Source organism: Doryrhamphus excisus, linkage group LG15 (assembly GCF_037039965.1).
Source record: "Doryrhamphus excisus strain RoL-2023G ecotype Guam linkage group LG15, RoL_Dexc_Guam_v1.1, whole genome shotgun sequence".
Lineage (NCBI taxonomy): Eukaryota > Metazoa > Chordata > Actinopteri > Syngnathiformes > Syngnathidae > Doryrhamphus > Doryrhamphus excisus.
The window spans coordinates 6,303,683-6,320,557 of record NC_136371.1 but is presented as its reverse complement, the minus strand read 5'-3'; the positions used below and the strand labels follow the sequence as shown (position 1 = coordinate 6,320,557).

The window sequence follows — 16,875 nt, the reverse complement described above, 5'->3', positions numbered from 1 at the left end:
CCAAAGTTAGCTGGGATAGGCTCCAGCATACCCCCATAACCCTAGTGAGGGTGACCGGCATAGAAGATTGATGGTTACATGGACGGATAGATGCGATATTTCAATAGTTATGACATAGAAACCCTGTTTAGGATCTCCTAAGTATGGTTTGTAACGGTATTAGAGCCCTCTAAACATGAAATAACACCCCTATAGTTAACTTTATATTTGTACAACCAAATATTGTAGATATGATCACCAAAAGTAAGACATATTAGAAATAAATCACATAACATAAACCTATATATTAGCAGTTCCTTGTTGTTTTTTTTCTGGACAACGTAGTTCCTGCGATGGCTATGGTTTCATCAGTTGTAATGGCAGCTTTAAACAGCTTTAAAACCCTCTCTCACACACACACAAATCTATCTAAATCTGTTATTGAGCGTTCATCATTGATCAGCCTCACAGCATGATTTTTGCACAGGCGTGAGGTAGGTTTGTCACAGTAAAAGTTCACTCCAAAATGTGCAGTTCAGCTATATTGGAGGTGGTCCGGAGGGGTCCGAAAACCAGTCAGTATCTACTGTGACCACCATTTAGCTGTAAAACTGTAGACTTCCATCCAGACCATCCCAAACATCCTATATGGCTGACATATCGGTTGAGTACACTGGTACATGCAAGTACCGGGATGTTTTCAGCTTCCAGGGGGATCCCTGCAACATGGGGGCCGTGCAATGGGTCTCATCACAGTATCTCTATGCATCCAAATGACATCAATACAGTAAAAAGCACCTCCAGTGTGGATGGTATGGTCCATGGGAGCAGTGGGGTCATGGTATGGGCAGGGGCGTTTGTTATGGACAACAAAAAACTGGTACATTTTACAGCATTGATGGCATTTTGAAGTTAGCGGGCATGTTTGAAATGGTGGTTGCTGGTTTTAGGACCCCTCGGACCACCCCCAATACAGTTGAAGTGCACATTTCGGAGTGGCCAGGCAGCTCTCTCAGAAGTTGCAGGTCATTACTCAATATAGCGTCATACAGCTTCATCTTAGACCGAATGCTAAAATCATCACACAGTAACTTAACACTATAAGGATGGCCAGCTGCCGACTCTGCTGGCACAAAATGCATTACCGGATGAAGTTAAACTATTTTTTTTTAATTTTGGTACTTGTCTTGTATATTTCTTAGGTATATATTTTGAGTGTATTGACCTCCTGCGACATCTGATGGATATCATGGATAAGGGGAAGCAACCAGAGTACCCAGAGTAGACAAGAAGAACACACAATAACAGCTATTGGAATTCATACAGGTAAAAATCAGTAACGTCCTCCGACAATTGCAGACGTGAAATCCGAGCAGTGGCGCTCCCTCACTGCACACTCTCACTTCTCCATTTATTGATTTAGTCGATCAGCTTTCCATTACTAAAAACCCCTTCATCCATTCATCACTCCATGCGCTCTCAGTGTGTCCTCTGCGCATCCGACTCAGCTAAAGCTGCTTTCTCTTGTCTGGATTACTCTGTCAGTGTGATGAGGTGTTTTGATTATTTTATTATGGTGTTTTCATTCACCATGTGTTTATCTGTACATTTGTAATAATGGGTTTTCAATGGCTCCAAAGACCATATTTCACCAAGCATCTGGTAGGATAAGAACACTTTCCACTGGAATTGTTGTTTTTTTTTTTTACTTTGACACATTTGATTTTAAAGGGAACATCTTATGGAAAAGTGACTTTTTAATTTCTTGTATACACATTCAATATTTAGATGTCTGGAGTGCCTGACATTACACAACCAAGTCATATTTGTTAGCCACTTTCATCAAGCCCTTCAGATTTTTGGCCCGAGTGTGATGTAACATTCAGGGCTAATTTACATAAGAGCACGATCACACCAAGTTTTTTCGGAAATTACTTGTGTGAAACAAGTACACTAACCACTCTCTCGTCAAAAAGATCAATATATTGCAATGTTGTTGGATGCACAGATTGTATGTGAGTAAAATGGATGACTTTTATATACACTCTAAAAATTAATTCAGAGTATCTGTTGACACCACTTGATTTAATACATAAATGCAATGTAAAAAATGTAATTAATTATTATTTTTTTTAAGTTATGTTCAAATAATAATGTTGGCTATTACATGAACTTAATTTAGCATGTATAAATTTTATTGTTGGTAAGCTTAGAACAAAATTCAAGTTGCTTAATAAGTGACTTAATAAAATTAGCTTTGTAACAATTTTTCTCAACATTAACCTTTCCATTTGTAAGTTCCATCTCCTACAAGACAAGACAAGTGCAGGAGGCTGAAGCAACATTTCACGGTGAGTCAAATGTATTTCTATTTGTTCTACTGAAGTGATGGGTTTAAATTAGTCACATTAGACTTTCATTGAGATTTCTGAAATTTAGCTTGTTTAACCATGTGACTGCCAGCTTCTACATAGCACTGTTACCACATGTTCGTTGTATATTCTTCCCCTGTGTAACTGGTACCTACAGTAGCATTAAGTTAGTGCTACTTAAAAAGCTGTGTGCATTGTTATTATTATAATTAAGTAGACTACAAATTAAACTACTTTGAATAAAATGATTAAGTCAGTTGACTTAACATATTTTTTTGAGTTACGAACTTAAAAACTTGTCCCTATGACAACAATTATTCAGTAAGCATTACTTAAAATAAGCGTTGAGTGAAGAGGAAAAGATAATTCGTGCAATGCAATATTGTTTGTTGGTTCAAAGCAATTTCAAATTAAGTTGTCATAACTAAGAAAGACTAATGGAAATTGTTGCATTGATTTTTTTTGTTGAGGCTAAACATTTATTTTTTGAGTGTATACGATTGCTGGTGGCACCTGTTGGGGCTACTGACAAAAAAGGCCTGTTTGGAGACGGTTTTGGACTTTCATCATATTTTGGACATGTGATAAAGAACCATCCAGCTCTTTTCATACCTTTACCTCCATTCATACTTCACCAGTACAGCAGCCCATTCAAACCGTGTGTTGTCCATGTCTACTCACCGTCAGTTGTGCTGGACTGTAGTCTCTGGCAGAGCCCCTCTGTGTCTCCGTAGCTGTCCTGGATTTTTTGCAGGGCATCAGCCCCCCTGAGCTCCATCAGCTCCCTCAGTTCCTTCACCGTAACCCCAAAGTCTCCGGCTCCGTGGCTGCCATCCTCCCTTCCTCCTCCCCGATTTCCTTTGGGGTAAAACTCCACTGCGCTGTTTGCCATTTCGCCCATTGTCGCTGTTGTTGACATGACACAAGGTTGACGTATGTTGTGTTCCTCCTTCCCCACCTCCTTCCTTGTCTGTCCTCAACTCAGTGACCCGCTCGTGTGCTCCCTGACAGCTTGTTCATGTGCTCAACAGCACTGTCTCACCCCTTCTTTGATATCTTATTCAAAAACCGTATAATTATTCTCATACACTTCAACAGCCTTTTGTTGAACAAAAGTGGCGCTGGTTGTGTTTTCTCCTCGTCTCAGTCTAGCCTTCCTCTGCTCCTTCACTTCTCCATCACTGGAGGAGGAGGAGGAGGGTGAGGGGGATGAAAAACAGTGAGCAGCAGCACTTCAGAAGCGTGATATCTGAACCAATCCAGCTTTGTTCGCCTTCGTCTCGCCTGTCCCCCCTCCCTCCAGGTTCACAGCCAGTCCATGGATGGCAGGCTGATGCGCAAGTGGGCGGGACTAAAACGATGATTGACAGATGGAGAGGGGGATGTCAGCTGATAGACACAGGGAGTGGATGCAGATCCAAGGTAGCTGGTGCTACTACTCCACGGTGACCTGGGGAGAAAAGAAGGGAAAATACATTAATAACAAAAACTCACTCAGCATCTCTAATTATAGCTCAGATATGTTAAAATGCTGGATGATGACCTTTTAAACATTAAGCAGCATGAAGATGAATGAAGACAAAATAAGCTTCAGTCTGTGACTATCTGTAGTGATAATAACACTTTGCCACTTGAGGGCAGTGTAAACTAATGGCATTGACACCATTTTAAAATTGTACTTGATAATCTTTAGACAATTATGATTATTACAGTATACATTATTAGAATTAAAAAAACAATTCTATAACACAGTTCATCAGTGATTATTATATAATGTTCATTACTATGAGAAATCATCAGGCAAGTGGGTTCCTTTATGAACACCCACTGAAGTCATTTTAAAACAAGTTGAAAAATTGCAAACATTAAGAAGGAAAAGTACACTTTGGGGGGAATTTTGGAATTCAGCATTCCGGGAAAATGGGCATGTTAGGAAAAGTGGGAAATTTGGTGCTCAGCACGAATGTCCTGACTTTGTTGAATGAGTTGATGTTGGAATGAGGTCAATCGGATTAGAAATGTAGAAGTAGTACCGTTCCTTAAGAGGTAGTTGGGTTTTTCGTAATTAGCTTTTTTTTTGTTGCAATTTTGGGAAACTAGGAAAATAGGTAGACTTAAGGTCTGGATTGTGTTGAACAATTTGATGTTGGAATTGTTTGAAATATGTACGATGTAGTTAATAAAGATTGAAGGAAAAATTAGTGTTTGGCAAAAGTGGGAATGTCGGGAAGATTTAGAACTTTTCCAATGTGAAAAATTGTTATATTTGATGCCCCGGATGTGTGGAATGTTTCATGGTAGAATTGTATGAATTGATTGAGAAACGTTTAAATGGTTTGAAAAATGGCCCATTCATTTTCAATGAGAAAAATCTAGTATCTGGGAATTGGGAACTCTGGGAATTTTATAAAAATCTGTATAGATAGCACACTGTTCCCAAATGAGCAGAACAATTTGATGCTTGAATGGTTTGAATCGGTTGAAAAATGAAATAAAATGAAAATGAATAATACATTGATGAAAAATGGCAAAAATGGCAAAATGGATTTTTGAGGTGCTTTCAGAAGGATTTATAGGCGTGCATTCTTAGCTGCCTCTTTTTTGCCTGTTTTTATATCTTTAGAACGCACAGAGAAAGACGTGTGTTCACGTTTCACATCGGAATTGTGGATGACGCGCAAAATTCCAATAAAAGAGAGCAGCTTTCCTTTAAGGAAAGTGTTCAAAATGCAAAAAGAAGAAATGGTAGTCAAACAAAAACAATTATTTGCAAACAAACTGAAATAGGCTGTGCTGCAACTGATCAAAAGTTTAAGTCCATAGCACAAAAAAACCCTAATCCCTCCTAAAATAGAAATAACGACTCAGAGTAGCCGCACCATTCTTGTTATCACCCTAAAATTGTTGACTTGATGCCACTGTTTCCAGGATGCGAGTGGTAACGTTCTAGCTGGTGAAGATGGCTTCACGGAGGGCGTCCATTGTCTGGAACTGATGTCCAATTTAGTAAACTTCCCTTACCATCCATCCTCAAATGTTCCCAGTTGGATTTAAATCAGAGTAACACACAAATAGTCTAATACTCTCAAATAGTAACATTATTCCTCTGGAAGAGGTCGTTTGTCAGGCGGGATGTACTCTGCCGTTTGACGCCCATGCACAACCTGAAGCTCAATTGTTCCACTGAAGGACCATGATCACTGTTGCCGTCAAGCTCCAATGCAAAATCTCAATTCTTTAACACAGGGGTGGGCAAACTTTTTTGATATGACAAAATTTCCGGGGGGGGGGGGGGGGGGGGCAGGCTATATATTTTACACGTAACAGTCCACCTGGTATTATTGTATCTGTAAAATTGTCATGCAATCTGCTATTATTATTTATTATTTTATATTTATATTTAAATATTTTAAAAATAATAAAATATTATAATAATTACAATAAAATTTAAATAATAATAATTATATTATTATTATGTAAAATATGCAAATATAAAAATAATATTATATATAATTAATATAATAATTAGCATTAATATAATAATTATAATAATCATAATAGTTCTAATAATAATTATAATAATCTAATAATAAGAATAAGAATAATTATTATTATTATTATGTGCTTGTGTCCCTTTTTTCAGGAGCACTTTGTAAACAACAGACCATGTCAAAAAACAAAATTGATAAAACCATCAAAAGGTTGGCTCAGGCCATGATGCCAGGTTGTATGTTGAGTTTAAATGAAATACTTTGGAAAGATTGGGTGGGCCGTATTCAAACACTTGGCGGGCCGGATGTGGCCCCCGGGCCGTAGTTTGCCCACCCCTGGTCTAACATGTACTGCTATATGGATTAGAATAAAGACTTCCGGCTGTTTAGATGGACACAAATATTAGAATGGAAAATTCTTCATTCCAGCCACTGAGCAGCCTCCAAGCATCCATCCATCCATTTGGGGCCGTGTTATTCCCATGGGACTACTATGGGTCCAAAAAACATCTATGCAATTACACCATGTATCACCATAATCACAGGTTGGTCACTAATATTGTCAGGTGGTTCTTGTTATCGCACTGAGCTTGCATGCATTTGGTTTTTAGAACTCCCTGCTGTACCTAACAACACTGAGCAGAGCACTAAAAGGCAAATCAAAACAGTAATGCTGCACACTCATAAGAAACATTGGAAATGCAGTATTCTCAAAAGTAAATACATATACTTAACAAAAAAGTATGCAACACAAAATTCAACACTTTTTCAATGAGCTGAACTCAAAGATATAAAACATCTGTGTACACAAAATCCCTAGCTCTCCCAAACATTTTTCATAAATCTGTCTGAATCTGTGTTAGTGAGCATTCATAATTAATCACCACACAGATTATATGCATGATTATTGCACAGGTGTGCCTTAGGTTGGACACAATTAAAGGCCACTCCATTATGTGCCCTTTAACTGCAATGGGAGGAGGTTCGGGGGGGGGGGGGGGGGGGATACGCATTGCAACGATCCTTGCAACATGGGACCGTGCATTATATGTGCTGTCAAAATGTCATCAATGAAAACAATAGTAATTCATTAATTTTCTACCGCTTATCCTCACGAGGGTTGCGGGGGTGCTGGAGCCAACCCCAGCTGTCTTCGGGCGTGAGGCGAGGTACACCCTGGACTGGTCGCCAGCCAATCACAGGGCACATATAGACAAACAACCATTCACACTCACATTCATACCTATGGACAATTTGGAGTCGCCAATTAACCTAGCATGTTTTTGGAATGTGGGAGGAAACCGGAGTACCCGGAGAAAACCCACGCATGCACGGGGAGAACATGCAAACTCCACACAGAGATGGCCAAGGGTGGAATTGAACCCTGGTCTCGTAGCTGTGAGGTCTGTGCGCTAACCACTAGACCGCCGTGCAGCCCAACAATAGTAATGTGTTTATTGAGTGTACTTATAAAGTACAATAAATGATCAGCTTATTCATTTTATAGTGTTCATCCTGCATGTTCAGGGTCATGAACTGGAGCTTATCCCAGTTGACTAAAAGCAAGAGGTGGGGTAGGCTCTGGACTGCTCACCAGTCAATTTACAGGACACTTATAGAAAAACAACTTTTTCATTATTATTATCAAATGTCTTCACTGATTGGCTGGGAGAATTAACAGAATTTTACTACTTTATAGTGAGATGAGTCTGCATGGTGGTGGTTAGCATGCAGGCCTCACAGCTAGGAGACCCGAGTTAAATTCCACCCTCGGCCATCTCTGTGTGGAGTTTGCATGTTCTCCCCGTGCATGTGTGGGTTTTCTCCCTGTACTACGGTTTCCTCCCACATTCCAAAAAACATGCTAGGTTAATTGACATAAACATAGACTTTCTTTACTGTCATTGCACAATAACACAGCAGCGAAATTGCCAACGAAATGTCATTGCCTGGCTCCTGTGTAATAATAAATAATAAATAATAATGTGGAGAATAAATAGATTACATCAAATATGAACAATAATGCACAGCGTAAACAGTAATTTGTACAAATAATTTAAATAATTTAGAATAAATAACAATAATTTAAAGTTTTTGGTTGTGCGAATGGTTGTTTGTCTATATGTGCCCTGTGATTGGCTGGTGATGAGATGAATGTGCTTCAAACACATGGTTCTTTTGTCGGTGCATGTATATTGCAGTTGTGGATATTATACAGTATAATAGATTAATATTGCTTGAAACAGCTTTTGTATGACAGGGTGTGTCCACTTTCTATGAACTTTACGAAGCCTTGCAAAGGAGCAATGCTTCTGACGCAAGCAGCTCTCGTTGAACCCGCTTTACATAATTTCCTAATTGCGGAATTCATGTTCATGTTTCAAACCATCTCTGGAGATGATTTAATTAAAATAAATCTGACATCAACAGTGTCTGCAGCAGCAGCAGCAGCCCTGGAGCTTGCATTGCTTCTAGTATCCTGAAACCCGCTTCCATCCCACGTGAGCAATTAACGCAGGCTGTGACTGTACTGAATACTGTCAGCATCACACAAGAAAGACACATATTATACTATTACATACTATTCTGATGAGGCTAGATGATACCAGGAGGAGTATAAAAGGCAAAAAAACACATAATTCATTCTCTGTATCCTCCATCCTTTCCACTCCTGCATCTCCTCGTTTCCTCCCTGCCCTGCTATGCCTCCATCCTGACTGTGAGTGTTAGTTTATGACTGAGTCACTCTGCTCTCTTATCCACGCTTCCTCTCTTACAGTACCTGCTCCTGCTTACGCACATATATGCGCATCAATCTATAGTACATAGCTTACTCATCTCTTCGTTTGAATTCCTCCTTTCTCCTCCCGCGACCCCCAGCCCCATCTATGCGGCGCCTGCCATTGCAATCATTTATTTACTCAGCCTGTCACACTCTTTCTTTCCAGCCTGCTCTCTTACTCACTGATTCTGTCAGATTTTATGAAGCTCACAAAAGAAAAGGAGCTCCGGCTGCAGCTATCGCCAACCGCAGTTTTCCGTTGGGCGCACTCTGAGCTTTGACATGCGTAATTGCACATGTACAGTATGTACATGTGCACACATCAAGGACCCCAGGAAGAAAAAAAAAAAAAAAAAAAAAAAGACAAAACATACACAATATTGTTGCTCATGCTTCGCTTTCAAATTGTGGTTGCACGCACACAGCCCATTTCACTTATGCAACTGCATGCATCACCGCTATACACACTCATGCCCGGAGACATCGCTTACACTATCTCTGTCATCACACATACACACTAATGTGTCTTACACCGCAGACCTTTCACAATAAGAGACAAGGGAGAAAAAGACAAGCGAGAACCTCTGTGGCTAAAAATGTGTTTGAACACAAAAAGTGAAAAACATTCCGCCACCCAGTTATTCTGATCATACATCTTTCGCTAACACAGTCACAGCAAATTACTTAGACATGAAATTTCACCCCAGGAATTGTTGTCATATAAATATTTTAGGAAGCTACTACAGAATTGGAATAATTATTTGATTAATAATGACATACCAGTATAATGGTATAAAGCAGGGGTCTCAAACACGCGGTTTTGAGGCCCCCGCCTTGATATGAAAGTTTAATGTTAGTGCGGCCCGCGCAAGTTTGATATGGATGCTGTATGGTATCATGTACCCAGAAAAAATTATTATGTTTGAATAATGTTCATGTTAAAGGTTAAATAACTGTTCATAGATATCCTCCCTATCCGTGTGGAAGTGGTAAGTTTTTGGCTATTTAAGTTTAAAGGAAAATAACTTGAAGGCTACCGTTTAGGTCGCTAGCTCTCTAGTTTGCGAGTTAGCGTGTGTCTCAAGACCCTGCAGTTGCGCAATATGTTGTAAATAAAAAGAGTATAAATGTGACTATAGTTGTTTTGTCATGTCTACAGGGCTCTAATAATGCTTTGTTCATTTTAATCTGAAAAAAATAATTTGTCTACCCAGCAACTATATGTGGTTTCTTAAGTTTTTATTATTTGCCGTTTTATTATTATTATATTTATTTATTACTGATTGATTGATTTTCTTTATTCTTGATTTGTTTATTTATTTTTCATCTTATTTTGCGCAGAAAAATTAAGATATTTGAGAACGGTGGAATGTTTTATCAGAGCTTTTATTGTAGAAAATCAGAATCAAAGCACTGAAAAAAATTGTATATTTTTCTGGGGTTTTTTTTGTTGTTTTTTGGAAAACCTGATGCGGCCCAGCCTTGCCCAGACCCTAGCTCCAGTGGCCCCCAGGTAAATTGAGTTTGAGACCCCTGGTATAAAGTAAACACATGACTTAGTGTTCCTATCCATATAGAATGACAACACTTATTTCTCTTCCACACAGGCTTGTTGATGCATGAGAGAGGAGAAGGTTCTCATGGGATTTAATCCCAGCCCAGTAGGGCTCTATGATAGTGTGTGTGTGTGTGTGTGCATCACACGGGTCAATCCAGGCTACATACACACATACCTGAGCACATGTGACTAAACAAATGTGCGTGCATACTCTATCCTGCGCGTCGTTTCTTGCAGTGTTTTTTTTTTTTTCCAATTTGTGTTGCTTTCTGATTCTCCTGAAGTGACCTCTTAGCGTCACATTTGTCCCAGTTTGTACACACATGTCAGTCACGTGTGTGTGTGTGGGTTTTTTTTAAAGGTCGCACTAATTCCTTTTTGGAGATAAATACATATTTTTAAAAGCAATGCTGCATGCCACATGTGAAGTTTGTGACCGATACATGAAGGGGTCACCTCTGATTTGACCCACACGCACACACACACACCTCGAAGCCCACATATTGCAGACATTAAGGATGAGTTGACACAAAAAGCTGCATGACTGTGTTGGGATTGAAACTGTTTTGTGGGCATTCATTCCCATACAGTGTAAACACTCATTGTCACTGCAGTGAGTAACTTAGGTTACCCTACAGGGGGTCAAGCCAGATAGTTTAAAAGATACACACACACACACACACATAAAGACAATACACAAACAGCCTACATCCTATTTTTTCCTCTGCACGTGACTCCCTGTCCACCTCCATCCAATGACACACACTCTAAAAAACACACTTAATACTTGCAAATGCTCAAGTCGACTACATGCTCTTTTGTGCAGCAATACTCCAATTCAATACACAAAATGACCTTTGCTGGTCACCTTCAGACGTGCCTGAGCATCATCATCATCATCCTGTGGCTGCTGCTACTGCTACTGCTGCTGCTGCTCCACATTCTCACTACATGAATATAAAAGTACCACATTAACCGTGTCCTATATAGCCACCTTCAAATTCAACCTGATGGGCTAAAGGCGCGCCACTAACCTACGCCTCCCCCTGCAAGGTTACTTGGTCCGGCCAGACCAGTGGCTACCGGCCAGAGATCATTACTGGATCGAACCCACACCCCCGTGGCCGTGGGTGGACGCAGCAGGTGCGACGCGCAGTGGAAAAAACAAGACGAAGGAAGGATGAAGGGGATGGAGGAGGGATGCTGGTGCTCATAGTGCAGCACAGAGGGTTAGCTCGTCTCCGTTCGGACTGCATCCGCGGAAGGATGTGATGTGCATCAGCGTGGGGCTCCGCACACACACACACACACACACACACACACGCACTCACAATGTCATATGGCTGTTTATCAGGATACTACGGTATGTCCTTTACTGTAAAGGCTATTACTGTAGTTCTGCTTGGCCCGCGATGCTACACCAGGCCCAAGCTCCTTTTTTTTTTTAAACCATAAAATAACAAAACCTCCACGCCTGTTCGTACACAATCACAGCACGAGACACACGCGCGGGGTAAACAGGAGTCACGCACCCATGCACGCACGCCAAACACGGCGACTCACCGTGCAGGCCGAGCTCAAGGACATCAGCATCAGTGGGCGGTCGGGCGCGGAGCCACAATCCCCAGTTAATCTTGCGTGTGCGTGGAGCGGAGAATGTCCCGGCCCGGATGAGAGAGGATGCACAGGAGGGCGGGAGGAGAGAAGGGGTCGTGGCGGCTGTGGAGGAGGAGGAGGAGGAGGTGCTGGTGAAGGACCGTGCGCGGGCTGCTGCAGCAGCCTACAGTCCGATGGAGGAAAGGGGATGAAAGACGAGGACGGTGCTGATGAATATTCCACTCCGCGCTGTCACCTGACCGTGGGTCGGCCGAGTTCTGCGGCTGAAGCAGGGAGAGAGAGAGAGAGAGAGAGAGAGAGAGAGAGAGAGGGAGAGAGAGAGAGAGAATGCGCCGGTTGAGGTTTAAACACCTCTCCTGCAGAAGGGAGGCATCGGCGGGGGGAGGGTGGGGGTGGGGAGGGGGGGGTGCAGTCCACGCCGGTGCTTACCGCCTGTGATGACGATGAGGCTGCTGATGCTGATGCTTAAAATGACGGGGCCCAATGCGGTAAAGTGTCAAAGAAAAGAAAAGGAGCAAAGAAAGGCCGCGCTGACAGGAGATGCTCCTGCGACATCTCTGGAGGAGGAGCCCGCGCGCGCACAGGAACCTGCTCGCAGCATCCAGGCAAGAGGAGGAGGAGGAAGGGTGCATACGTCACTCCACCCCCCCTCCTCTTTCAACAACACTCCTCTGCGTGGTGACGACAGCGGACACACCGCAGCACAGTGAAGGGTATTGCCGGTTAGGGCCATCTTTTTTGTTTTATTATTATTTTTTTTTAAATCAACACCCACAACAAAAGCATGATGTGCGCCTCTTCCTCAGTATTCCATCCTTCTGATGGTGCATGCATACATTTCATGTTGTTTTCAAGTCAGGGCATGACAAATATGATTGTTACCACATGTTATATATTAGTGGTGACCCCATATACAGATATTATCAATATTTTATACCCATTACCAAATGGTCAAGGACTTTTGGCCAACTACGTCCTGCACATGTTCCTCTGAAGACATTTTCCTTCAAGGCAGCCATGTTTTTCAACCAATGTTGCACAAATTTGTCGAGTGGTTAGGGTTCAATTCCACCCTCGGCCATCTCCCCGTGGGTTTTCTCCAGGTACTCCGGTTTCCTCCCACATTCCAAAAACATGCTAGGTTAATTGGCGACTCCAAATTGTCCATAGGTATGAATGTGAGTGTGAATGGTTGTTTGTCTATATGTGCCCTGTGATTGGCTGGCCACCAGTCCAGGGTGTACCCCGCCTCTCGCCCAAAGACAGCTGGGCTCTGCAGGAGGAAAAGCGGTAGAAAATGAATGAATGAATGTTGCACAAATTTTACAGACATCCTTCAAGGTTAGGGTTGGCTGTGTACCAAATTTTGATGAGTCGCCTAAACACCCTAACAACCCGAGCTGTGTGTGAAATGTAATCACCATCATGTCATATTTGCCAGAATAAAATGATCTCACAGGCAACTCAGGAGCAGCCATACATTTGTGGAGAGAGATTTTGGTTTGGAGGTTGGGGCTCACCGGCTGGGGGCTCAGTGGCGGTGCACCGCTGCAGCGCAGTGGGTCCTCTGCCTACCTGTTGTTTGGTGGGCCCCTGAGTTGCGGTATTCTGGCCTGGGCCGTAGAAAGCCCCCAGTGCAGATGGCAGCGCTTCCTGATCTGGTTCCTCTGTAACTCAGGCAAACAAACATCATGTATGTGTGTCTTGTTGTTTTTTTAACATATAAAGCACTTTGTGCTACATTTTATGCATGAAAAGTGTTCTACAAATAAAGTTTGAATGATTGATTGATTTGGGTCTGGTTGCATGGTTCTGACTGATGCAGAGCCTTCCTCCTTCTCGGTGCAATTTAACAAAGCAGGGGCCCAAGGCACTGTTAATAGCATTGAAAGCCAGTGCACGCTATTGCTGAAAGTCAAGGAACCGACATTTACTCCTTTCATACTTACCCGACTCCCATCCCCCCCACTAATACACACATTGACGAACAACTAACCCCCCCCCCCCCACCATGTATGGCGATACTGAACTAGACACTGTCAAAGCTTATAATGCAGTGAAAAGAAAGTGGAGACATGTATTTATAGATGAATCAGATGAACTTATAAATAGATATCCTCTCCTCAGGACCACACACACACACACACACACATCTTGATGAAAAGCTTTGTTGCTGATTTGATCTTTCCCTCGTCTTATCTTTAGCTGCGCGGCATCGTCATCCCAGCGGCGGACTAAAATGTCTGACTGACATACTTTCATTACCAATGAGCATTCATCAGTTTCAATAGTTCCGTAAATAAGAACAAAAAAGTCTTATGTTTCCTTCTTATGGAGTAAAAGGTGGAATCTTGAGATAATATACTTTAAGTTGCACATGATGGTAAAATTACATGCAGTAGATTCAAATTACAAGCTCAACAATGTCTGGAGTTGCTAGTATCCTTTTTACACCCCAAAAAGTATTTTTAAACACGGGTAGTCCCGCAAAAGATATGTAATAACCACATTGTGTAAAGATTGTCTGCAGGCAGTAAAGGCGGACCTACGTTACCGTTCTTTTGAGTTTATACATGGAAAGTTAGGGGTCTCCAACCAGTAGCTCATGAGCTACAGGCTCCTAACCACTTTAAGTAGCTCTCCAAAGGATTTATTTATTTATTATCAACTCCTATTGTGACAATATTGAGACAAAATTAGAAAGTGGGGTGCGGCAGTAGTCTCGAAGTCCTCTGGAGCATTTTGTAATGGGACCAATCACAGTGGAGTGGGTGTACCTGGAGGCGGGCCATAGATGGGATAAATTAAAACAGATGGAAAACGTTTTGGCAATTTAAGGAAATACAGCTGAATAAGTGCAGATCCTGGAAGAACTAAAAAGCTTTCTGTGCTGTTATTGTGTGTAGCTGCTTTATAAGAGTCCACAACTTAATACTAAGGGCCAAAAAATTTGCATTTCAACTCACTGCATGTGAAGTATTGGATGACATTTTTAGGTAATTGGTTATTTTTAGCCTTATGCATTATTTTAGCTGTTTGAAGATGAACTATATCAGCAAGTTTAAGTATTTGTGATTTTAGAAATAAGGAGTTAGTATGTTCTCTGTAGGCGGCATTATGAATTACCCTTACTGACCTTTTTTGCAGTACATTTAGCGAGTGGAGATTGCTTTTATAGTGATTACCCCACATTTCCACACAATAAGTAAGATATGGTAGAACCAGAGAGCAATAAAGAGTGTGGAGTGATTTCTGATTGAGAACAAATTTTGCTTTGTTCAATACTGAAATATTTCTGGCCACCTTATGTTGTATATTTGTAATATGAGGTTCATCATTTACCCTATATAGTTAATTGGTTCCAGACCTGACCGAGAAGCAAATTCCCACAAAGTATGATTCCTCATTTTGAATTTTTTTCATAACATAAAAACGGGTTAGACATGAAAACATAAAAACGTAAGCATAAAAACCCGCTTACAGCCTGCTGAATACGTTTTTTAACATAGAGCCCTCCAGACATCTTAGTAAACCTTTACATTCACATAACCAAATATAGTAGACATAATAACAGAAAATAAGCCATTAGACTCGTTACAATGTTTGTCAGACTGTCTCTTAAATCTACTGCGTATGAGGCATTTCTAATGTTTAGAGGAAACTTGGTCAGTGTCTGTCTATCATGCTGCAGTGCTTTTATAAGCTCAAGGGCATTCTGCTGTTAAGACTGCAGCCCTGATGCAACATTAACATGCTAAACTGTCATTTTAACATAACACACACACACAATGCTGTGTGCAACTTTTTGACTTGCCCGCATGCCCCGAATACAAGACTGGAAGTTATGTGTGAGTGGAGTTAAGCATCCACCACAGATGACTGGCTGCCTATGTGTGATACAAAGACTAAACCTCCCGCTTTTACTCATCTTTTCCCCTCTCAAACGTTTTCTTCACCTCTTTCTTAACGCCCTATAAAGCCCATCCATTCATATCACTGTTTCCTTCCCTGCTCCTGACTCCCCCCCCCAGTTCTCCTTCCCATCTGATGGTTAATTCATGGAGTCTGGCTGAACATGCTTCCTCTCCATTATTAATATAACATTAGGGAGACAAGAGGGAGGAGGAGAGAGGAAGAAGAGGCCGGAAATGGGGTGGCCAGGAACACAAGGAATATGGAGAAGGACAAGTGATAAAAAAAAGAGAGATAGGGCATCTGGAACAGCAAGGTGGACAGATGAGAAGGTAGGGAATATACTGAGAAGAGGAATGGAATACTGTGTGGCTCGTGATGTTGGCTCGTGATGTGACTGCAAGACACGCAATGTCTACTGTCCCATGAAGACAAGCTCAAAGCATGTGGAGGACAATGGGAGAAGGGAGAATTTGACAAAAAAAAACTTGGTTCTTTTCTCATACATGCACACGTGTATAAGGGAAATGTTTTTTGAAAGATAAATACAGAAAGGTGTAAATAGTTTTTGTGTGTTTGTCACACTAAAATGTTTCATATCATCAGAAACAATTATTGGTCAATGACAACACAACAGAAGACAAAATGCAGTTTTTGAATAATCTTCTTTAGCATTAAGGGAGAAAAAAAATCCCAAACATTCATGGACCTGTATGAAAAGGTAACCCCCCCTGTTAACTGAGAGTAAGTGAGAGCTATCAGTCTAGAAAAGGTTATAAAGCCATTTCTAAAGGTTTTGTACTCCAGCAAACCACAGCGAGAGCCATTATCCACATATGACAAAAACACAAAAGTCCCCAAGAACACATTGACGACTCAACCAAGGGGTCCCAAAAGCCCCACAACAACATCCAAAAACTGCAGGCCTCTCCTGCCTCAGTTAAGGTCAGTGTTCATGAAGGGGTAAACATTTCTTCACACCACTGTATACTGTACATGTACATATCAGTAAAATAATGCCTTTGCCAGTGTGTCAGTACTCTCAACAAAAGCCATGGCACACAACAGGAGGGCTTACACTTGAGATTCTGTGTATTTTCCCCTAACATGCAGAGTAGAGTATCCTCGAGTAACCTGCATGCTGACATCATCCTCACACTCCAC

The 16,875-nt window shown here is 41.4% G+C and overlaps 1 protein-coding gene across 6 annotated transcripts in view; it reads right to left on the bottom strand.

Moving 5' to 3' along the window:
• Nucleotides 1-12,393, bottom strand: part of atp2b3b (ATPase plasma membrane Ca2+ transporting 3b) — a 44,271-nt gene extending 31,878 nt beyond the window's left edge. For 5 of the 6 annotated variants that reach the window (XM_058050514.2, XM_078796688.1, XM_058050515.2 and 2 more), the window contains exons 1-3: nt 12,229-12,393; nt 11,746-12,062; nt 3,033-3,801 (exon numbers count right to left, since the gene is read on the bottom strand). In XM_058050514.2, the coding sequence (XP_057906497.2) occupies nt 3,033-3,270 (238 nt within the window). In that variant the 5' untranslated portion in view covers nt 3,271-3,801; nt 11,746-12,062; nt 12,229-12,393. The remainder of the gene's footprint in view (nt 1-3,032; nt 3,802-11,745; nt 12,063-12,228) is intronic. The other variant, XM_058050518.2, reaches the window with a different exon arrangement.
• Nucleotides 12,394-16,875: the final 4,482 nt, after the last annotated feature.